The sequence below is a fragment of the Colossoma macropomum genome, unplaced genomic scaffold (genome assembly GCF_904425465.1).
Source record: "Colossoma macropomum unplaced genomic scaffold, Colossoma_macropomum, whole genome shotgun sequence".
Lineage (NCBI taxonomy): Eukaryota > Metazoa > Chordata > Actinopteri > Characiformes > Serrasalmidae > Colossoma > Colossoma macropomum.
The window spans coordinates 3,802,282-3,826,954 of NW_023494788.1; the positions used below are offsets into that span (position 1 = coordinate 3,802,282).

A 24,673-nucleotide genomic window follows, 5' to 3' on the forward strand; every position below is an offset into this window, starting at 1 on the left:
CTCATTGATCAGAAGCTCTGTCCTGATTGGTCCAAGAGCTGTTTATGATTCGAAATCCCAAACAGCAGAGGTTGCCATAGTGATGCAGCCTGATAAAAAGTGATCACTGTTGTGAGACAGAAAGTCCAGGGTTAGATCAAACAAAGCTTAAAGTCAGCTTAAATCCTGCTTTGTCTGACAGACCTGCAGATCTTAACAGCGCTATTTTTCACACAAACGAAACAAGTTTTGTGTAAACACAAGTTTTTGTCAATTTATCATTATATCAAATTAATTTTTTGTCAAAGTTTTGTGAAGATAGACGGATGCAAGGCCGAATGGATGGATGCATAGAAGGATAGATAAATATACTTTAATTGATCCCCAAAGGGAAATTTGGGTGCAACAGTAGCTGAACAACACAGTACATTACATACACAGAAAAGCTCCCAAAAGCTGCTGCAGAAGATGCATTTGTGGGCGGAGCACAGATAGGTCAGTTCTCCCAATCTGGTCTCAGATCAGCCTTAAAAAGTGTGAGTTTTCATCACGTTGTGCTAAGTCTGGCAACCAGCAAAAGCTGTGAATATGTTTTTGGCCCCCATAGCTGCATGCGCTGCTCGAATGGGATCCATCCCTAGTTACAGCACTGGTTGCTATGGCCATGACCGTATGGTGTGTGTATGTGTGTGTGGTGTGTGTGTGTGTGTGTTCTCTGTGGTGTATTAGATAATATGCTCGCTCCTCAGAGTCTCCGAGGGAAACTGAAGCAGCTGCAGTCAGTTCCGATGTCATTGGGTAATTGCAGGTTGGTGCTTGGCTGTGATGGCTGAGGACGAACTCTCGTCATGCTGGCAAAGGCTGGGAAGAAAAGAGGGAGCATACTTATCTTGTAGGCTGTGTCAAGCCCTGTGCATGCATTGCAGGGCTGTCACTACCGATTTTATTAATAGTCGAGTGATGTAACGATTATTTTGATGATCATTTGAGTAATCTTTCACTCCACCGGCTCCAAACAAAAAGATAAACTAGGTAGCCTTTAAAAATACATTGAAGGATCTGCATAAAAACAGCAAGGCCTTCGCTGTATTTTGAGCTTCACACCATATGTTTTCAATGTGAGACAGGTCTGGTCTGCAGGCACGCCAGCCTAGCACGTTGTAAGATGCAGAATGTGACTTAGTGTTGTCATGTTGAAATAAGAATAGACACCCTTGAAATGGTACCATCTAGAAGGCAGCATGTCGCTGTTGTTGGAAGAAAACCTTGTATCTCAAAAATGTTACTTTACAGGAGAAGGAAAAAACCTGCTTAACTTTTAATGTAAGTCAATGGAACCAGACATTTTTCCAGGTCATTTTGGGCTGTTTCTGTTGGTCCATTCTTCATGAAATTTACACACAATGTAAAGGGCAACAGACATTTTCAAGTTATGCCAAAAACTGAAAAACGACAGCAGCGATATGTTGCTCCAAAATGTGTATAAACACTCGCTGAGCACTTTATCACATACACCTACTTTTTATCTACATTTACTGACCATTTTATCAGCTCCACTTACCACAGAGGTGCACTTTGTAGTTCTACAATTACAGACTGTAGTCCATCTGTTTCTCTGCATATTTTGTTAGCCCCCTTTTACCCTGTTCTTCAGTGGTCAGGACCCCCATGGACCCTCACGGGGCAGGTACTATTTGGGTGGTGGATCATTCTGAGCACTGCAGTAACACTGACGTGGAGGTGGTGGTGTGTTAGTGTGTGTTGCGCTGGTACAAGTGGATCAGACACAGCAGTGCTGCTGGAGTCTGTAAACACTGTGTCCACTCACTGTCCACTCTATTAGACACTCCTACCTTGTCAGTCCACCTTGTAGATGTAAAGTCAGAGACGATAGCTCATCTGCTGCTGCACAGTTTGTGTTGGTCGTCCTCTAGTCCTTCATCAGTGGTCACAGGACGCTGTTGGCTGGATATTTTTGGTTGGTGGACTATTCTCAGTCCAGCAGTGACACTGAGGTGTTTAAAAACTCCAGCAGCACTGCTGTGTCTGATCCACTCAGACCAGTGCAACACACACTAACACACCATCCCCACGTCAGTGTCACTGCAGTGCTGAGAATAACCCACCATCCACATAATACCTGCTCTGTGGTCGTCCTGTGGGGGTCTTTATCATTGATGAATAGGCTGAAGATTGGGATAACAAATTATGCAGAGAAACAGATGGACTACAGTCTGTAATTGTAAAACTTATAGATGTGTAAGTTACCCACTAATACTCCCCCTGTACCATAACTGACCCTGACTTTTGAACCTTTTCTTCGTCAGCACAGAGAGCCTGATGTCCATTATTTCAATAAACAGTTTGAAGGCTTGACCCGTCAGACCACGATGCATGTTTATACTTTGCATCAGTCCATTTCAGATGAGCTTGAGCCTGGAGAGGTCAGCAGAGTACTGGATGTTGTTGACACATGGCTTCCCCTGTGCACAGTACAGTCTTATCTTGCATTTGTGAATGCAGCAACGAATGATATTTATCAATAATGATTTGTCAACATATTCCTGAGCTGTGGTGATCGTCATCACAGAAGTATGCCATTGTTTAAAGCAGGACTCACAGGGATCCAGTATAGGTCACAGTCTTCCTGTAGTGGTTTTTGGCCTTGCCCTTTTGTGCATGGAGATTTCTCCAGATTCTCTCAATCTTCTGTTTATATAATATATACTTCTATACGCCCACTATCCACTTTACTACACACCCCTACATTCTACTTCCACTCACGGGCCACTTTGTTAGAAGTACCTACCTTGTGCTTCCATTCACTGGCTACTTTATTAGCTCCACCTACTTTAGAGCTCCACTATGTAGGTGTACAGTAACAGACTGAAGTCTCTGCAGAGGTGCCGCATAATTTATCATCCCCCTTTCTGCCTCGTTCATCAGCGGTCAGTTTGTGACCACAGGACCACTGTTGTGCAGATATTATTTGGGTGGTGGTTCATTCTCAGCACAGTAGTGACACTGATATGGTAGTGTGTGTGATCCTGGTACGAGTGGATCAGACACCGTGATGTTGGTGGGGTATCAGCACACATCAGCGTCACTGCTATGTTTACACAATGACCACTGAAGAAGGGCTACTGGATGGCTAATACACACTGCAAACAGATGAGCTACAGTCTCTAAATGAACACCAGCGCAGTGGGGCTACCGGAGAGGGGTTTCTAATAAAATAGGTGGTGGGTGGATTTAATAATGATGGATGGATTAATCAAATAATCTCTCCTTGATATGTAATATTTGAGGATTGGACATCAGCACTGCAGTAACACTGACAGGGTGGTGGTGTGTTAGTGTGTGTTGTGCTGGTGTGAGTGGATCAGACACAGCAGTGCTGCTGGAGTTTTTAAACACTGTCACTGTCCACTCTATTAGACACTCCTACCTTGTCAGTCCACCTTGTAGATGTAAAGTCAGAGACGATAGCTCATCTGCTGCTGCACAGTTTGTGTTGGTCATCCTCTAGTCCTTCATCAGTGGTCACAGGATGCCGTTGGCTGGATATCTTTGGTTGGTGGACTATTCTCAGTCCAGCAGCAACACTGAGGTGTTTAACAACTCCAGCAGCACTGCTGTGTCTGATCCACTCAGACCAGCACAGCACACACTAACACACCACCACCACATCAGTGTTACTGCAGTGCTGAGAATGATCCACCACCCAAATAGTACCTGCTCTGTGAGGGTCCATGGGGGTCCTGACCACTGAAGAACAGTGTAAAAGGGGGCTAACAAAGTATGCAGAGAAACAGATGGACTACAGTCTGTAACTGTAGAACTACAACGTGCACCTATATAGTAAGTGGAGCTGATAAAATGGACAGTGAGGGCAGAAACAAGGAGGTGGTCATAATGTTATGCCTGATCAGTGTATTTTTGTTATATTCCTAGTTTAATCCTCTTTTGCTTATGCATCGTTAGGATTGCTGCCTATTTTCGTTGTGTGTGCAATGACAATAGAGTATCGACTCTTGAATCTTGTGCTATTGACTCAAAATGTAATAGCACAGCTAGAATTCCAGTGAAACCATGTCAATAACAAAGTCTGTCAGACCCATAGCTAAACATTAGCATAAACAGAGAGATGGGTCACATAGCTGACCAATGACTGCATTCATGTTTATGGATTAGATTCCTACAAAAAGGCCTCCATCACATTTTTCAATCCGGTAGATATAATTACGTTGGCATTCAGTAAATGTTTTCTGAATGGTGTGGCTTTCAATTTTGATTGCTGAGCTCGAATCTTTGGGATATTTATTTGCTTTGCAACGGCAGGTTATAAATAAACATGTGGGTGAGACTATTCATATGCCGCCTTAACCGATATCTAATACTTAGTGGACCTGCTTCTATACACCCTGTTTTGCATAAATACCTCAGCCCACATTGACTTTTTTTTTCCCTCCCAAAAATAAGCCACGGAGCAGCGCTTATGTAATTATCATTGGTTGGAGCCAGAGGAGAAAATCTCTCTGGCTGGTTTGACAGCTGTTGTAAGTGCATTGGCAGTTCGGTTTGCTACAGGGGTATTAAAGTCCCATCTGACTTACTGGAAATAAGTGTCGCTATCACTCATAGCAGGGCTGCTATATAGCTGAAGCCCTTGGAGGCTGTGCGATGAACTGCAGAGACGTTTGTCAAAGTCTGTTGTGTTCACTGTCTGGACATTTTGTAGATGTGAAAGTACGGCTGATATCACATGGCGGACGTGTAGTTTGCAGTCTTGAATCATTTTCATGACTGATTTTTGCCCCTATGAGCATTTTCAGAAGAATGCAGTCCCATTATTTAAGAATATAACAACTAGAATTCTCCATTATAATGAGAAGTAAAATGTCAGCATGCTGTGCGAAAGTTTTAGGCATGTGAGAAAATTATATATAAAGCAATCTATCTGTGTAGTAGCCGTTTATTTGTTTAAAAATATGTTGGAATTAACACAAATAAACAAATAAACAAACCATTGTGATTGTTCTGTGTGTGTCTGTGTTGGTGTAACCGTTTCTAAAGCCCTTCTTCAGTATTTACAGTTACCATCTAAAGCCTATACACAAAAATAATGGTTCTTCAAAGGTTCTTTAGTGAAGAAAATGGTTCTATATAGAACCTTGAACACTCAAAGAACCCTTTGCAGTATTAAAGTGTGCTTTGCATCTAAAAATAGTTCTTCATATTGGTAAAGGATAACAGGAATTTTCAAATTATTCCAAAAACTGAAAAATGATATTATATATCATTTTGATATATAATATGATATTATATATCAGCGACATTATATATATATATATATATATATATATATATATACACTGTAGTGTGTGCAGTCATATAGTTTGAACACCCCTGGTCTGATTACATGTTTTGTTGATTTTGTAACACGTATTTATTTGCTGTCGAGGTTACCATATTGGAAAAAATAAAACATAAAAAAGGTGCCATAACTTTTGCACAGGCCACAATTGATGTTTTTTTCCTTTTTCAATATCTTAAAATCAGCAAATTAACAGTAATTGTGTATTAAAATGCAGCAGTGTGTCTCTGTAGAGGATGTGTAACTTATTTTTACTTAGAAAATCAACAAAACGTCCTTTGAGAAGGGCGCCCAAACTTTTGCACCGGCCTGTATTCCTCTAACTTACACACTCAGAACTTTTTCAAAAACAAAAAATCTTGTTATGTTTTACTGTGTTTACGTTTATTTGTCTTTATTTTAATGTTGTGCATTGTTTTACTGACAAAAATAGACTTCCTGATGAGATAAAAGGTTTTTTCAAATATTTCAATTTCAACTTGCCTTTCTATCAGTTCTTCATCACAGAGACACTGTTTAATTTGTGGCTCTAGTCATTTTAGATCTGTGGTTCTTTAAAACATGACTGATGGCCTTCAATTATAGATGAATAAAAATTATGAATGTGGATGGTCTGGTGTGGTTTTGCTTAATTCATTTTTTCGTTAATTCCTATAATTTGTAATACTTCTTTTTACTAATTTTCATAATTGTTAATTTGCATAATTCTTAGGGCTTGAATGTTTAAAGAGCCTTGGGCCTGGCTCACTTGAGTGGTATCATATCCCTGACTCTATTAGCTTTATAGCACTGTTGCCAGACATTGAGCTACGGCCGTCTTTACAGGCACAGACTGCACTTTTAAGAGACCATTGATGAAGACGTTAATTTTTATGTTTGTCTTTAAATGATTTGGGTAAATGGAGCTATCAATATGCTGTGCTTGGGATCCTCAAAGCTCGCAGGCTAGTTTTGTATTCTAGCTCTTTAACATCCAGCCCTCCTCCACCAGGGCAAAGTGTATCGCACAGCATTTATTGTCTTAAAGTTTAAATGGAACAGGAATGAAGTCCCTCTTTTTTGTGAGAACTGGGTTAGGTTAGGCCGTAGTCTCTTGAGGAGAATGCTTATGTGGCACAGCAGGTTGTGAGCACTGTATGGTTTGTGTGGTGATATGAGACACGGAAAACAAGTAAAAATGAGAAAAGCCTGTAGTTGTGTTGGGTTGTTGGGTTGTTGGGTTGTTCTTTCCGCATTACATCTTCATAAAAATGTCAGTGGTAAAGCAGAACTCATCAATTTTTAACAACGTATGTATAATTCACTCTTTGAGATGTAAACAAAGTCATTCTGAGTGGTTTGATGTGAAAAGGTTCATTTGTAGGGAAACTGACTCAGATGTCTTTACAGTGGTGGTGATAGGAACCAGGGGTCAGTATGTCCACAACACGAATATAGCCATTTTATTCACTATCCAAAACCACAAGTGAACCTACACGAGTCTTCTGAGCTTTTATATGTAATGATGTTGATGGTAAAATAGTGGTCTGAAAAATATGTTCACCTTCAGTAGTATTTTGCCTGCATGTTCCTCTAGCCATGTAGTGTATTATAAACATATACTTTGAGGCCAAAACCTTCTTATAATTATTATTATACAGTGTCTCAGACCTCAGGCAGCAGACTCTGAACTACTGGAAAGATACTGTAATAACTTTATTTGAGGGAGCTCTTGGAGGCATTAAACCCTTTAGACGTCTGGTTCCTATCACCACCACTGCGAACAATTTTATGTAGAAATTTTATTTACTATCCAAAGCCACCAGTGAACCTACACGAGTCTTCTGAGTTTTATATGATAATGATGTTGATGGTAAAATGATGGTCTGAAAAATATGTTTACTTTCAGTAGTATTTTGCCTGCATGTACGTCTCTGCCATGAGTGTATATAAAGATATGTTTGAGGCCAAAACCTTCTCATAATTATTATTATACAGTGTCTCAGACCTCAGGCAGCAGACTCTGAACTACTGGAAAGATACTGTAATAACTTTCTGTGAGGGAGCTTTTAGAAGCGTTAAACCCTTTAGACGTCTGGTTCCCATCACCACCACTGTGAACAATTTTATGTAGAAATTTTATTTAGTATCCAAAACCACCAGCGAATCTACATGTATCTTATACATTTTTATGTGTAATGTTGATGATGGTTAAATAGTGGAAAATCCTTGTCTTAAAACATTCTGCTTGTACCTCTCTGCCATGAATGGATTAAAAAAAAACATTTCAGGCCACAACCTTCTCATACCTATCGTAAAACAATGTCACAGGCTGATAGCAGCATATTCATAACCATTTCACGAATGTGAGGGAACTTTGTTTACATCTTAACCATTTAATTTTGAAAACTCCAAATTAAAGCCTGTCTTTGTGTCATAGCGTTTGTCACCTTCACGATAATATGCAGTGATGAAGTTGACTGGAAGCGCAGAACCTCAAACGTGCAGCCGCCGTCACCGTCTCCTGCTCATTTGGTGGGAAATGATCAGGTGTTGTTACGTAATGAGGCTAATCTGGGCATGCTAGCTCGTGCAGTTCGTTGTCCCGCTGCCTTTGGCTTTGACATTGGACTGCCTCCCAACAGAGGCTTATTAAAGCAGAAGTCACATAGAGGGCAAGTGTAGGCGCTTCGTCCCAATTTCACCTGCTCCTATAGGCTGGAGTGGCCCTCAGCAAGGGGTGTGGCCTTTTTCCGGAAGGAGCCGGGGCACGTTGTAGGTGGAAAAGAGGTCATTTGCATAATCGACCTGATTAGCCCTTATTGGTTTCACGTTTGAGATGAATTACTGATGCAGTATCTGAAATATGTTCAGGCGCTTGGGGATGTTATGAATGTCGCAGTAAACGGCTGTGTTAGACCCACTGTACCCACCAAGAGCACATACTGGCTCTTTAAAGAGTTCTGAAGAGTTTTGGGCTAAAATTTATTCACATATTATTGCTGTGGAAAAAATATGTATCTCCTGTTTTTTTTTTTTCAGTTTTTCTTTTTCTGCATTATTTGAACACAGAAGCTGCACTTTGCGTTGTGTGACAATTTTTATAATAACTTTTGCACAGGCCACATTTTATGTTTTTTTTTTCTTTTTCAATGTCTTAATTTCAGCAAATTAACAGTAATTGTGCATTAAAACGTGCAGCAGTGTGTCTGTAGATGATGTGTAACTCATTTTCACTTAGAAAATCAACAAAATGTCGTTTGACAAGGGCGCCCAAACTTTTGCACAGGCCTGTATTCCTCTAACCTACACACTCAGAACTTTCACAAAAACAAAAAATCTTGTCATGTTTTACTCTGTTTATGTTTATTTGTCTTCATTTTAATGTTATGCATTGTTTTACTGACAAAAACTGACTTCCTGATGAGATCAAATGTCTTTTATCTGTTTTCATTTCAAATTGACTTTCTATCAGTTCTTCATCACAGAGACACTGCTTGATTTGTGGCTCTAGTCATTTTAGATCTGTGGTTCTTTAGCCTAGAGTCTTCAAGTAAGGGTAGAGAGGACATTATGTTCAGAGACTGTGCTGTTCTAGACCAGGTACTGTTTAAGATTCAGACTTTTGGAATGCCTTCTGTCTCATATTCAGGTCATGTCCCTTCTGTCCTTATTACTGGCTTTTGGCAGTCTTTGTAAACACCTTTTAAAGCCTGCGTTCCTGTACAACAAGGGTTTGTTTTCATAAAAGACTGGAGTAGTGGTCAGAGCATGGCATGTCCCGAGCTGCTTCGGAATGAGTCAGTGTTGCTCTCAAGAGGTGACTTTTATTTTGTCAGTACACAAGCTAATTATTTGTTTTGGGCCAAAATTGATTTAGTTGAGGCCCTTTTGGAATCAGAATTACACCAGGGAGTAAATAACTGGGGACTGAAGAAGAGAAGATTGGAAATATTTTGTGAAGTCCAGTAGAGGGAGCTGTTTTACAGCGAATCCAGCCTTATTCTCTCAGATCTTTTCAACCTCAGTCTACACCGTCCACCGTACATTGTCCATTGTCCATTTTATCAGTACCTTTTACCCTGGTCTTCAGTGGTCAGGACCCCCCACACCACCACCACGTCAGTGTGACTGCAGTGCTGAGAATGACCCACCACCCACATAGTACCTGCTCTGTGAGGATCCGTGGGGGTCCTGACCACTGAAGAACAGGGTAAAAGGGAGCTAACAAAGTATGCAGAGAAACAGATGGACTACAGTCTGTAACTGTAGAACTACGAAGTGCACCTATATAGTAAGTGGAGCTGATAAAATGGACAATGAGTGTAGAAACAAGGAGGTGGTCATAATGTTATGCCTGATCGGTGTATGTTTTCTAAAAGAGAGCAGCCATCCTGAAGTTAAATATCTTTAATTATCTATTAACTTCAGTTCTCTCAAATGTCTTAATTTTATCATTTTCACAGAAGAAGCAGAATGCTGTGTTATTTTGTGTATGTATAATTGTTGTTAGTGAGTCGGGCATTGGCTACAAATGTAATAATAATGTTTTTCTTTTTTTCTCCACAGTCCACGTCCCAGTCGGGATGGCTTCTCCGGTGCGGACACTCCAGGGTCCAAGCGCAAGCTGTACAGTGCGGTCCCTGGCAGGCACTATGTGGTGGTGAAGTCCTACCAGCCGCAAGCAGAGGGCGAAATTGCCCTCTATAAGAATGACAGGGTCAAAGGTACAGCATGTGCTCTAAAAGCTTTTTTAACTCTAACGCTCTTAAAGTTAGACTTAAAAATCATTGACTCCCCTGTCCATACAGTCTCTATATGGAAGCTATGCAGCCCATTTTAAATTACCGTGGTTGTGATGTCATGACAGCCATGAGCACATTCACATATTCTGCATTTCATTGGTTGGTTGTTTAAAGAGCCTTTCTTGGAGATATGGGAGTGTAAAGAACCTTTTCTGAGTTTAAAGGACCTCCACGTAATGTATGGGTTCTATACCAATTAGAGTACTGTGCAAAAATCAGAGACCACCCATTTATTTAATTTCCAATGAAAACTCAACCAGAAGAAATTAAATATAATGTCAGTGTTTCAGTGTTCAGTGTGTCACTCTATACCTTCATTACAGCTTCCATTCTTTTCAGGAGACTCACTTTCAGTTCCTCAAAGAATCTGCAGACACACCTCCAAAGCTCAGTCTTAGAAGCTGGTTGATTTTCTGAAGTAGTCAGACCCATTCAGTGATGTTGAGGTCTGGACTGAGGTCAGTCCATCGTTCAGCTTCTTTGTTTGATGTGTCCGTCTCCTTTTCTCAGTGAGGTTCTTCTTGACAGCTACACATCCTTTCAGACCCACAGCGCTGAGTCGTCTTCTCACAGTGGAAGGATGGACAGAAACACCTGTGGATGTTTTCAGATCTGAAGCAGCTTGATTTTCTCCTCTCTCTCAAAGATGAAAGCTTTAAGTGCTGTTTATCTGATGGGGCCAGTTTTGGTGTCTACCAGGTCTTCCAGGTGGTTGTTAGGAGACTCATTTTCTCTCGAGCTTTTAATCATTTTCTGAACTCCAGTTTTTGTTTTGGACACTCCTGTTTTTTCTCTCATTTTCCTTTGACTTTCAGATGCAAGTAGACTATTTTATAGCTAATGTCATCAGAAATATCTGAAAAATGAATAAAGTATACTTCTCTGACTGTTTTGGCTGGAAACTCAATATGTGTTATAAAAATAAAAAATCATTTAGGAGCCTTTATTTTCAGGAATGTACCACTGAATCAGTCAGTTGTAGATGTCAGTGGCTCACAGCCATAATTCTGTATGTGTAGAGTTTTGTGTTTGCTCTGCTCTAATATGACTGATTTAACTCATAAAAGGATTTATAACAAACTGATGAGTTGACTCAGGCGTGTGAGCTCTGTGAAATCTGTCAACAATGCAGAGGTCTCTCAGGACCAGGATTGACAACCAGTGATTACAAGCAACATTGATTTGAGTGTCACTTTTCCCAAAGCACATGTTCTTTTATATTAAATAAGTGATTGATATGACAGTTACTCCAAGAACACAGACTAGAAGTGATTGTTGATATGAAAAGGCTTTTAAAGGGCAATAATCCCAAAGCCACAATTAGTGATTAATGTAAATTATAACTTGCATACTAATTCTTGATGGTTACTACTATTGGATATAAAATTTGCCAGTGACAACTTATTATAACCCATTGTTTGCAACTACAGGAAGAGTATTAAGGATTTCAAATGATAAGGAAAACTTGCAGAGACCTAAGACACTGTTTACTGCATAACTGGGTGGTTCTCGTATACTGAGCCCGAGCCCAGCCTGAACGAACAGAGAATATTGTGCGCTGACTTCCCTTGGTCTTTTTGGTGTGAAAATCTGGTGGAAAACTTGGTGTCACAATCGTTTTATTAATATGAAACCCATGATTGTTTAAAGTAATTGTTCAACGCATGCAATTTAGCCATCAGCGTAATTAAAACCTAAACTTTACTTGCTTAAAGCAAAACAAAACAAAAAATATTGAAATCTAATTCACGCAAAAGTGTACAAATATAAATCCTTTTTATAGACATTTTCTTTCCGTTTTATAGACTGTATATGACAACCATTCGCATTGACGTGATAAAGAGTGATGTGACTGCAGACAGTCTGTAAGCAAGCGAGTAGGAATGTCTACTCTAGATGACTTAACAGTGTGACACAAAACATTTTTGACAAAGAATCACTTTCAACGTGAGAAAGTAGAGCCAGTTTATGAGGAGTCTGGCCGCTTCTTATTTCCCCCATTATATCAAAAACAGGACTGCAAAACGCCACGTGAGCGAGTCCTCAATGAATGGGAGTAAATGGAGCTCAACGGCTAAAAATGTACTGAGTGCTGATTGGCTGGCGAGTGGAGCAGCTCATTGTCTGTCACAGATGTCATGAACATACATGAGGCGCCATTTTAAACCCCTATAACCCCGAGTTTAAAAGCTCTTAAAAATATAACAGCAGTGTTAAAATGTTTTATGCTGATCTGTGTTCAGAAAATGAATGTACTCTTTTACATTAAAAATGTTTAAGCCTTTATAAACTATGATTTTGCTCAAATGCTCCATCTTAACCCATTAATTTTGGACTCGCTCTGGAGCGCCCCCTGGAAGACATTACAGAGTGGTATTTCTCCTCTGTACAAGTTCTATGGGAAAAGTCCCTCAGGTAAATGAGGTGAATGTGATTGCCTGTGGTGTTTCTGTGCAGTGCTCAGTATCGGTGAAGGAGGATTCTGGGAGGGCAGTGCTCGAGGGAACGTCGGGTGGTTCCCTGCAGAATGTGTGGAGGAGATCCCCAACAAAGCCAACGAAGACCGACCCTGTAAGTCAACACACACACACACGAACTTAGAGGTCCACACTGTAATGAGCCAACTTACTGGAATGATTTGGCTAAAGTTCAGATTTACATGATTTTCCTCTTACCACAAATGCAGATAAGCCAAGGCATGTTATGTGTCTGAGCTTTGCTTCTTTAGTTTCGACCTGGAGCTGCTAGTCTAACAGTGCTAACAAACACTGGAAGTCAATAGTCACCCAAACCGCTTCACAAATACGTGCCAACATCTTTGTATATTTGCTACAAGTTGCATTGGTAAGTTACATAAGCTATAATGATAATGGAATTACATTATCATCTGCATTAGACGTCCCACTTTAAAAAAAGTTAGAAGTTGCACATCAAATAAGGATAAACCTACGTTATTTGCGTACCATTTTGCAGAAACGGAGCAAAGAAATGTACAGGTACACCACAAACTAGCAACAGAGACATTTAGTTGCCTTGCAAAATCTGTGTATGTGGTCATTTTTCATCTGACCATTACAGGGAAGGTATCTAAAATCTACAGCTGTACCAGTTAAATTTTTATGGATGACATCTTAAAAAGTGAATCTAAGGTAAGCACTGTTTACTTGGCCATGAGGACAAGGCTGAAGTTGGTTTTCTATTCGGCAGCTTCTTATTTGAAGCTTATAGCTTCAGCTTTGTGCTAAGAGGTGGGTTTGAGAAGTCACTAGAAGTCAGCTTCAAACATATAGGGTCAAGGCAAAAAGTTGTAGTCCTCCAATTTGTATTCGGACATTGTATTGTTTTGTATGTATTGTCTTTCTGAGCACACTCGCTTCACTTCTCTACCTACATTAGCTTGTGGTGCATCTGTGTTGTGAATTCTCTCAACCCTGTCTTTGATCGTCTTGAGCAGAATGATACCAAACTGTGCTCAGGAAAGAAGTGATTCCGGTGGTCCTAAATGGCTGCTGCTTTTAGCTGCACAGATTTTTTTTCATTTGTAAAGTTCATAGTAAGTTATATACTGTTCTAAACCACACTGACATGTCTGCCTGACTTAAATTAAGACCTGGATGTGAATGAAGTGAGTTGAGAGAGGTTTTGGGCATGAAATTACACAAGCTGTTTGGGTGACGATTGACTTCCAGTGTTTGTTAGCACTGTTAGCCTAGCTGCTCCAGTTCTATACTAAATAAGCCAAACTGGCACAGCAAAGGCGCCTTAACTGATCAACTTTATTTGGGGTAATCATGCACACTTGATTTTTCATCAGAGTGTTCCTTTAAACAAACTATTTCAAAACTTAAAGGGGCTATCTCACGGAGAATGGAGATTTCTTCACCAGTTTTTAAATAAAAGTACAGTGTAAACACTGTTATAAAACTATTATAAAACACTTATAATAACTATTATAATTCATTCCCTGGTCCATATATAAAACTGTGCTGCCCATTTTGGATAACCATGCTTGTGATGTCACAGCCATGAACACATTTATATATGACTGTCAGCAGTCAAATGTAACAGTCTGTATCAGAGTTATTGGAGTGGAAGATGTTGGAAAATTATTAAACATTGTGCTGTTCCTGGCTGTCAGGAAACAAATGGAGCAAAGGATCCACACATCTGAAAGAAACAGTTGAAGTTAATTTTTGAAGTTCGCTGGTATTGTTACACAAAACCAAACAATAACTGTGTAGTTACACATGAATAACATATGCAACAACAATGTAACTACTGATGATTTAGTCAACGTTACAGATGGATTACTAAAGTACAGCCTATGTAATTACACGTGTATCAACTTCAGTTTTGCCTTGTGTAATTACACAAGTGTATATTTTTGATACACTACAGATCAAAAGTCTTTTCCAGCAGTTAAAGAAAGTATGTTTTACATAATTACTGTGGAATAACTGTGTTGTAACAAGGTGAACTAATCATGTCACATTCATTAATACCATTCTGTAATTATATTGTATGTATATAACAACTACACAGGAACTTTCCTGCAGTGCAGTGTTAAAGATACACTTTAAAATAAGTGGACAGTTCCTGTGTAGTTGGTATGTAGGTACTGTGTAATAATAGAGTAATAATATAGACATTGTTTTGGGTTTAATGCAACACATTTAATTCATGTCATAAAAGTTACATATTAAGATAAGGGGACGTCTGCTGTACTGTCACATTACAGAATGGTTTAAAGTTGAAACTGGTTATTATATAGCACTAGTAACATAAATGCTAGCTAAATGTTAGAAAAGCTGGCAGATACAGTGTTAATAATAATAATAATAATAATAATAATAATAATAATACAGTGTTAGTAGTATCTTAATGTAAGTTATTATATACTTCCTTTTACTGCTGAAAAAAAAATGCTGTTCCGGTCTGATTACAAATGTAATTATATTTGTTATTACCCTTGTGTAATTACATGAGAGAGAATAGGCTGTTACAACTAATAAGATACTCTTGTGTAATTACATGAGGCAAAACTGAAGTTGATACACATGTGTAATTACATAGGCTGTAGTTCTGTAATCCATCTGTAACAGTGACTAAATCATTAGTAGTTACATTGTTGTTGCATATGTTGTTCACATGTAACTACACAGTTATTAGAGACACTTAATATAAAGTTTGACTGGAAAAATAACCTTCACACAGACACAAACACTTATGTACATGAAACATGGTGTTTATGAATATGCTACAGATCTCACATTACATCACTACACAAACAGACTAGCTTTACAGATCAGCTTTAATGCCACCAGATCTCTCTCTCCTTCTCGATTTCTCCATTTCCTCCTCCCTCTGCTCTCCTAGTGCTTCTTGGATAACCCACACAATATGTGAGGAGCCTTTAGGCCACGGCAGGCTGTTCATTCAGTTCATGATCAGTACAAACTGGGACACAATGTGTACACTAACACCTCTCGCACAACACGCTCAACTTCACCGGCCGTGCAGCGTGTGTGAGCATCTTAGGAACCTGCATATTATGTATTGTATGTCTTAAAGGATAAAGGGAAAGTCCACCAATTTTTCAAAATATCTGCATAATTTTGTTGTTTCTGCATAAACAACGTCTTTCAGACTGGTTTGATGTGAAATGTTTAATTGTGATAGGAAACAGGGGTTTCAACATCTACAGCGTAAATAAAGCCATTTAATGTACTTTCCAAAACCACTAGTGAACCTACTTGTGTTATGTGTCATATTGATAATGGTAAAATAGTGGTAAATCCAGAAAATTTGCTTTTTTGCCTGCATGAATCTCTGTGCCTTCACTGTCAGAAAGAAAGTACAATATTTGCACCTTTTCAGAACCTAAAGTTTTAAAAATAAAAAAATAAAAAGCCAGGAGTACAGACAAAGTATGCACCGATCAGGCATAACATTATGACTACCTACTTGTTTCTACACTCATTGTCCATTTTATCAGCTCCACTTACTATATAGGTGCACTTTGTAGTTCTACAGTTACAGACTGTAGTCCATCTGTTTCTCTGCATACTTTGTTAGCCCCCTTTTACCCTGTTCTTCAGTGGTCAGGACCCCCATGGACCCTCACAGAGCAGGTACTATTTGGGTGGTGGATCATTCTCAGCACTGCAGTAACACTGACGTGGTGGTGGTGTGTTAGTGTGTGTTGTGCTGGTACGAGTGGATCAGACACAAAAGTGCTGCTGGAGTCTTTAAACACTGTGTCCACTCACTGTCCACTCTATTAGACACTCCTACCTTGTCAGTCCACCTTGTAGATGTACAGTCAGAAACGACAGCTCATCTGCTGCTGCACAGTTTGTGTTGGTTGGTGGACTATTCTCAGTCCAGCAGTGACACTGAGGTGTTTAAAAACCCCAGCAGCACTGCTGTGTCTGATCCACTCAGACCAGCACAACACACACTAACACACCACCACCACCCTGTCAGTGTTACTGCAGTGCTGAGAATGACCCACCATCCAAATATTACCTGCTCTGTGAGGGTCCATGGGGGTCCTGACCACTGAAGAACAGGGTAAAAGGGGGCTAACAAAGATGGTCATAATGTTACGCCTGATCAGGTTAAGAGCAATGGAATGTGATACAGTTATGTTCCCTAACTACAGATTCTGAAGATGTACCCTTACATGTGCCACCGCAAGAGGGGCAGCAGTATTGAGGAGTAACAGTATAGAAAATTATAAGCAGAAATAGTTGCATTAAAATGTTAAAGGGGAATTATTTTTTATTTTTTTATTTATTATTTCTGCATAATTAAATGGTCGAGATGTAAACAAAGTCAGAGTGGTTTGGTGTGAAATGCTCTGTTCGAGAGAAACTTATCAAGTCAGAGTTGTTCACAGTGGTGTTAATTGGAACCAACGTCTGTAGAGTTTAATATCTCTGTAAGCTTTTTCAGAGAAGGTCGTTACATCAAATGATTATGAATCACTGCCTGATGTCTGAGGCACTGTTGTATGATCGTGTTGAGAAAAGCTTTTAGCTTAAAATGAATTTTTTAAAATCCATTCGTGGTGGAGAGGTACATGTAGGATGTTCCCGTCATCGGATTTACATATAAAAACTCAGAAGACGTGTAGGTTAGCTGGTGGCTTTGGCTGATAAATAAAATGGCTATATTTCTGTTGTAGAGATCTGCACCCCTGTTTCTTATCACCACCACTGTAAGGAAATCAGAGTTGGTAAGTTTCTCTACAAATGAGCCATTTTACACGAAACCACTCTCAATGAATTCGTTCACATTTCAACCACTCAATTATGCAGAAATGTTGATGGTGGATTTCCCTTTTAGGTGGGTCATCATCTTCATCAGAAGCGGAAAATAAAACGTCAGATTGCTTGATTATGCGCTGAATGGAGACGTCCTCTGTCCTCCGTGTTGTGAGCAGAAGCGTTGGCTGTGTGTGGGTATGGTGTGTGAAGTCTGCATTTTCTGTGCAAATTGGCATGAGGGGCCAGGGGCAACATTCCGTAGAGAGTTGTTATTTTGGGCCAAATGAATGCCTTCCACATCACTGCGGACACTGTGCATTTACAAGCTGCTTGCGCAAGTGTGTGTGTTTCATGCACTCAAGGCTGGAGGGACCAAAGGTCGTTGGAGTTGAAACTGGGCCCCAGTCTGGTGTGGACGTCGCTGCCGGGGAGAAATCCATTTAAAACATTCGCCGTTCAGACCTGAAGCTACAGAAGGCCATCTGCCTCTACTGAGTGCAGCTACACAGCCTGTCATACTCATTAAGTATGTGTTCCTCGAGCTGACTTATATAGGGAAGATGTAGAAAAAGTGCTCCATTGACAATCAGGGCCGAGAAATAGGCTTTAAAATCATTCGATTCACTCTGAGCAGAATCAGTTTTAATAATAATACACTAAATAATAATAATAATAATAGTGAACTTAGTGAATTTATATGGCATCTTTCATGCATTAAAATGCAGCTCAAATGAGGAAGGCAAATAAAATAAAAAAGAAACATATATAATAGAATAGAAATATTTATAATACATTATAAATGTAAAATAAAAATATAATACAAAAAATAAAAAATAATACATTTATAACAATAAAATAATGCAGTAAAATAAATATAAATATGTACAGTACAGCTTAGAAAATATCATTTTAATGGATTATGGTACAGTTATGTTCCCTGACTAAAGGTACTGAGATGTACCCTTGAGGGTCCCACCACAGTGACAGGAGGGGTCCTGCCCCTGTGACAGTTTACTACCTTTATTTCTGACAGTGTAAGACATGTTTTAAGCTGCTAACTGAAGATGCCTGCTGTGTGTCTTGTGGGAGGGAGTTCCACAGTTGGGGATCAGATGTGTTTGATGATCTTAGACATCACTGTGGACATATAAGAAGGTGTTGGTTCATTAATGGCTTTAAAAACAGTGCAGTGAGATGCTGCCAGTAGTTGACTGATGTGTTTATTCTTCTATGTAGTAAGAAGTCTTGCTGCTGTTTTCTGTACAAGCTGTAGTTTTCTCTTTATCTTTTTGGACAAGCCAATAAACAATGCCGGTCCCATTTTACATTGTGTCTTTAATAACTGTGTAGATACACATGAATAACATATGCAACAACATTGTAAATACTGATGATTTAGTCAGTGTTAGATGATTACAGAAGAGTACAACCTATGTAATTACACATGTGTATCAACTTCAGTTTTGCCTCATGTAATAACACAAGTGTATCTTCTACACAGGAACTTTCCTGTAGTGTAGTGTTAAAGTTAGGCTTTAAAATAAGTGGACAGTTCTGTGTAGTTGTTATGTAGGTACTGTGTAATAATAGAGTAATAATATAGACATTGCTGTGAGGGTAATGTAACACGTTTAATTAATGTTATAAAAGTTACATTTTAAGATAAGGGGACGTCTGCTGTTCTGTCGCATTACAGAATGGTTTAAAGTTGAAATTGGTTACAGTGTCACAGCACTAGCAACTCAAATGCTAGATAAATGTTAGGAAAGCTGGCAGATACAGTGTTAATAATGTCTTAATGCACGTTATTACATACTTCCTTTTACTGCTTCAAAAAACATCGACTGAAAAAAACTGCTGTTCTAGTCTGATTACAAATGTAATTACATTTGTTTTATTACCCCTGTGTAATTACATGAGAGAGAATGGGCTGTTGCGACTATTAAGGTACACTTGTGTAATTACATGAGGCAAAACTGAAGCTGATACACATGTGTAATTACATAAGGTGTACTACTGTAACCCATCCGTAACAGTGGCTAAATCATTAGTAGTTATATTGTTGTTGCATATGTTGTTCACATGTAACTACACAGTTATTAGAGACACAATATAAGGTGGACGAAAATACCTTACAATGATGTAAATGGGAGAAAACGACAGTATGAATTAACTTAGCATCATGTAGTGTGAGACACTCTGGCAGTGTTTCTGAGATAAAAACAATGCGTTTACTTTATTTTATTCCAACCCCAACATAACATTCCTAAACTGTAAACTGGTTAATTCCATTCCTTTCAAACTTATTATGCAATGCAATGAATTAGGAGCACTAGGAAGCTGTTAGAACTCACAGTTGAGTTTATATTGATAAGTACTTGTATAAACACACAGGCTGTTGAGTTTAACTGTGAATCGATCCAACGTACAGCTGTGAAACAGCCTGTGATAATCTACTAGAGGTTGTTTTGATCAAAATAAGGCCAAATGCAGTGTTACACACTGTCAATAGAGTGGGAAGATCCCCCATTTGAAAATGCACAGATACGCTAGCTGACTAAATGGCTTCTCATATCATAGCATGATACAAACAGAATCATGTGGGAATTTATGTAAAAGCACAGATTGTGAATATTGAATTAATGTCTAACTAAGCTTAAATCCTACCAAATGATATATTGAATGAAGTCCTTCAAGGCATGATGTTGATCCAAAAACATAATAATAAGCTAATAAGCTGATAATAATAATAATAATAATAATAACAATGACTTTATTTATAGGGCAACTTCTACACCATTGGCAGGTCCAAGTGCTTTACAGACAGATGATAAAGCTAAACAGTGATAGAATAATAATAAATAAGTTATGAGTACTAAATTAAATCTTGCGCATCAATGACATTGATCAAATTAAAAGATAAATACAAAACAAAATTTTTTTATTAAAGGCTAAATTAAAGAGATATGTTTTCAAATGTTTCTTAAAAGTGAGCTCTGAGCTTCACTGTCTAATATAAGGTGAACTGAGCTCCACAGTTTAGAAGCAGAATAACTGAACGAGCCTCTCCATGTTTTCTGTATTTTACAGAAGGTGTTCAGAAGGTCAGTATCTGCAGATCTAAGATCATAAACAGACATACTCTGTGATGTAAGCGGTGCTTTAAGGTCATTTAGAGCCTTAAAAATCTAGGAGCAGAACCTTGGAATCTGTCCTGGAAGATACAGGCAGCCAGTGCAGCTCTTTTAAATCTGTGCTGTTGTGTTTTATATGAGTTGTAAAGGATGGGTTGTTTTCTCAGGAAGCCCAATAAAAAGAGCATTACAGTAATCAGCTCTGCTTGTAACAGACGCATGAACGAGCTTTTTGGGTCGCTCTGGAACAGAAAATGCTGAACATTAGCAATATTTCTCACATGATAAAAGCTACTTTAGTGATCGTTACATGTGGGATAAAACAGAGCTGAGAGTCTAAGATTATGACCAGGTTTCCTTCTTCAGATTTGAAATAAGAAGCAAAAACAAAAAAGTCTGTTGTACATAAAACTGAGTATGTCCCACACATTGCTCAACAATTTTAAGTTAAGGGAACGTTTTTGATGATTTTGTACACTCAAATGGCAATTTTTGAGTTGAATTAACTTATTACTATTTGGTTTAGTCTGTTGCCATGGCAACTTTGAAACCCCATGTTCAAAAAATGACAACAGTTCTGTTGGTTTAAATTGTTTCTTTCTCATTAAAGTTGCTGAACAAATGTGTGAAACTTAGTGAAGCTAATTAAGCTGTAAAATACAGTTACATGTTTGTTTTGTTGACACAATCTTGTTAGATAAAACGTATATTTCTTTCCCATTGGCTCCTGGGTCCATCTATTTGCATACTGAGTGTTTCTTTCCCTTTGCTTTACTCACCATCAGTTTGCTTTCATTCCACCCAGGCTGCCTTTCCTCAGGTGTGTATTTTTTATATATGCTTTACTCAGCTGCCTGACATTGTGTTATTAGCTAAGAGTGAAGGTTACCGTTCTCTTTGCTGATGAGTGGCCGTTTGTGTTGGTCAGTGACCATGTTCACAGCAAAGGTTAACCCTTCGGTGTTTGGCAAAGTGGTCAATATCACTTAATTAGAAAAATATTCTCAATTGCCTGATGAAACGTGTAATTAAATTGCACAAATACAAAACACATGTTAGCCTAACACAAAAATTATAGTTATTCTAACTCAAGTTTCATTACACACTGGTTTCCTCAAATTATTTAAGTAAATTCAACTTATCTGGGCTTACAGTGAAGAGCCTAGCTTCTCATAAAGCAGTTTTCTCTGGATTTAATGCCAAGAATCAATATTTCATTTGTTTCTTGATGTAGTTTTTCTGACATCCACTGAGGAATGTCTAATAAGCTAGTGGGCTACGCAGAACACACACACACAAAAGTCACGTTGTTGAATCCTAACAGAGGTTTCAGATTAACGTTTCTGTTGTGGAACAGTTAAGAATGATTTTCTACCTGGTTCTGCATTTGTTCCAAGCAAAATACACTTTGTTCTAGTTTTCATTTATTGTTCCAACAGTACATAACTTTATCCAGTAATCAGGTGCGATGGCCAGTTAGTGCGATGACCACTGAGAAAAACAAAACCAGTTTGGATCAGAGGCCTCTGACTTGGAAAAAATTGTTTGCATCAAAAATGATTTGCCTTAAATAACTACTGATTGAGATGAGCTTATTTAATTGCTTGTAAAACATAGTAGTTTGTGGTTTCATTGATTAGAATGTAACTCACTGGCCACTTTATTAGAAACCCCTCTCTTACAGACTGTAGCCCATCTGTTGATGCCCATTTTGTGTTAGCCATCTTCTAGCCCTTCAGCAGTGGTCGGTTTCTGACCACAGAGCCGCTCTTGGCCTGCACTCGGAAGTCCACCGACCTTATAAGTGTACAGTTACAGACTGTAGCCCATCTGTTGTTCATTGGTCAGTTCTGACTGCAGGACCACTGCTGTGCTGAAAATGGTGGTCCCGGTTTGTGATCAGAATTTGACGGGTGATGAATGTTGTTACAGATTGGCTACCGTCTGTAACTGTCCACCTATAAGGTAGGCGAACCTGAAGACCAGTGAGTGGGAGGTGTGTCTAATAAAATGGACAGAGCGGATGCATGTTTATGTTCTTTTCCAATGGGCCCCATGTTAGATAATGAAGAGCAGAACGGCGGGTGGTCTTCTGTGGCTTTGTTGTTTTCCAGTAACACATTGAAGCCTCTCTTTTATTGCCAGCTTTATCCTGCAGTGCTTCACAGACCCTTGTGTACAGTCCATCAGCGTGGGTACAGTGCATTTGTACTCGTAGCAGACCATAGTGCTGAATAGTGCCGCTCATGACAGCTTGCTGTGGACAGATCGGGAGTTGTGGAAAACAGCAGCTGTGATTGGCCAAGGGGCTTTTGGCCCCGGTGACTCACTGGCCGAGCGGAGAGAGGGGCGGGCTGACTCAGCTTCTCCACTATAACATCTCTGTTGTCCAGTCATGCGGTGCCACGCTCGAGAGGATATGCCTTTTGGTTGCTCGCCCAGCGTGTGGCTCCTTTCATTGGCGGTTCGTCCTGAGAAGCTGATTGGTGTGATTTGCATTCATTTGAATGTTGTTATCTGTTGCCTTAGCATAATTTGTGCACAGAAGATCAGGAGAATTCTGCATTCTGAAAACTGCTGGTTGTGTTTATGTGCAATAAAATCATTTCTTAGATTTACAGCACATTCTATGTCCTCATTGATGCAGTTCTGATCAAACGACATTGTGACGAGTGGAAACTGCGCAGAAGATTAGGAAAAATCTGCGTTTTAAAATTTGCTGGTTAGATTTACGTAAAGTGAAAGTCATTTCACAGGTTTCTGTCACACGCTGCACATAATGTGCCCTCGTCGCCGCAAATCTGACACAATCACACCATTTTTAGTGCTGACGTGAGGTGAAAGCGTGCTATGTTTAGCTGCACGGTCTTTCAAGGCCTCTGGCCTGTGGATGCTGTGGCTGCAGGAGAGCAGCGCGTGCGAAAGGTGAGAAATGCTCAGGCGTTTGGGGAGCGAGCACGGCCTCTGTGTCTGTACACCGTATCTGTGCATCCAGATCTGTAGCTGTGGAAGTGGCTTCTTCATCAAAGCCACAGAATGAGAACATGTGAACAGTGTTATATTTGAAAATGGCACAGATTTAGAGCATCCTTGGAGAGAATAGTCAGTTTGTAAGCACCGTTGCTGGCAATCTTCAATTTGTTTGAGTGAGAAATGAGCCTAGTTTTTCATTTTATGTGCTTTGAGCTGAAATTTAGTGCATTGTGCAGGACCATTTCTGAACAAAGAAAGCAACACCCTGCTTGTGGAGCGCTCACAGCCACAATCGTCTTGTGTTGTATGCAAGAATGAAAAAGGCTGTTATTCATTTTGATCAAGAAAAGCATGTAATATATGCAAAGAGGCAAAGAGAACAAATGCATAATAACATACAGGATAAACTGGACCTACTAAATTGTGTATACTGTAATTTTTAGTTTATTTTTATTCAACAGAATCATCAAGCTTGTTGTGAGTCTTGTAATAGTACTCTTACTTCATTGTTAAGTTTTGATTGGAAACAGAAAGGTTAAAATCTTAAAACGCTCAATTAAAAATCATCTAATCAGGACTGTTTTCTTCATGGTATCTAAGCAGATACAGCCAAGTGACCTCTCCAGTTGGTTGGGACTTTAGGAGCTAAACCGAAGACCACTAGAGTAACCGCCAGCATAATGAGGAACTGACCGTGGAATAAACCACTCAGGTTTTGAATCTCAGTGAGTGGGACCAATTCTGGGGGAAACAAACAGCCTTCTAGAAGTTCTAGATACGTCACTGAATAAATAAGATCTGTAGTCTAACCAGGTTTCACTCATTCTTAAAATGGAAAAGCTCCATAAAACTGATACATACAAGGTAAGATGTATATGTTAGTCTTTTACAAGCTTCAGATGATAGCATTCAATCTAGAATGACAAGAAAATGTTCATATGCAACAGCATTAGCTTACTGCTAATGTACTATTTGAAATCCCATAGGGTCGCTAGCGGAAATGATCTTTTTTTCATGGGTGACATTTGACCAGATCTAAAGACCTAACTTGAATAGTCATGGTTCGCAATTGGTGTACATGTGTGTGTGTGTGTGTGTATATATGTGTATATATATATATATGTATAGGGGCCTTGGGGTGCTTCAGACCACAAA

General features: G+C 39.2%; 1 protein-coding gene across 5 annotated transcripts in view; it reads left to right on the forward strand.

Moving 5' to 3' along the window:
* shank2b (SH3 and multiple ankyrin repeat domains 2b) overlaps positions 1-24,673 on the forward strand; it is a 173,007-nt gene that overhangs the window by 74,835 nt on the left and 73,499 nt on the right. For 4 of the 5 annotated variants that reach the window (XM_036568085.1, XM_036568081.1, XM_036568082.1 and 1 more), the window contains exons 11-12: positions 9,905-10,062; positions 12,598-12,711. In XM_036568085.1, the coding sequence (XP_036423978.1) occupies positions 9,905-10,062; positions 12,598-12,711 (272 nt within the window). Of the gene's footprint in view, positions 1-6,333; positions 6,354-9,904; positions 10,063-12,597; positions 12,712-24,673 lie in introns of all 5 variants that reach the window. The other variant, XM_036568083.1, reaches the window with a different exon arrangement.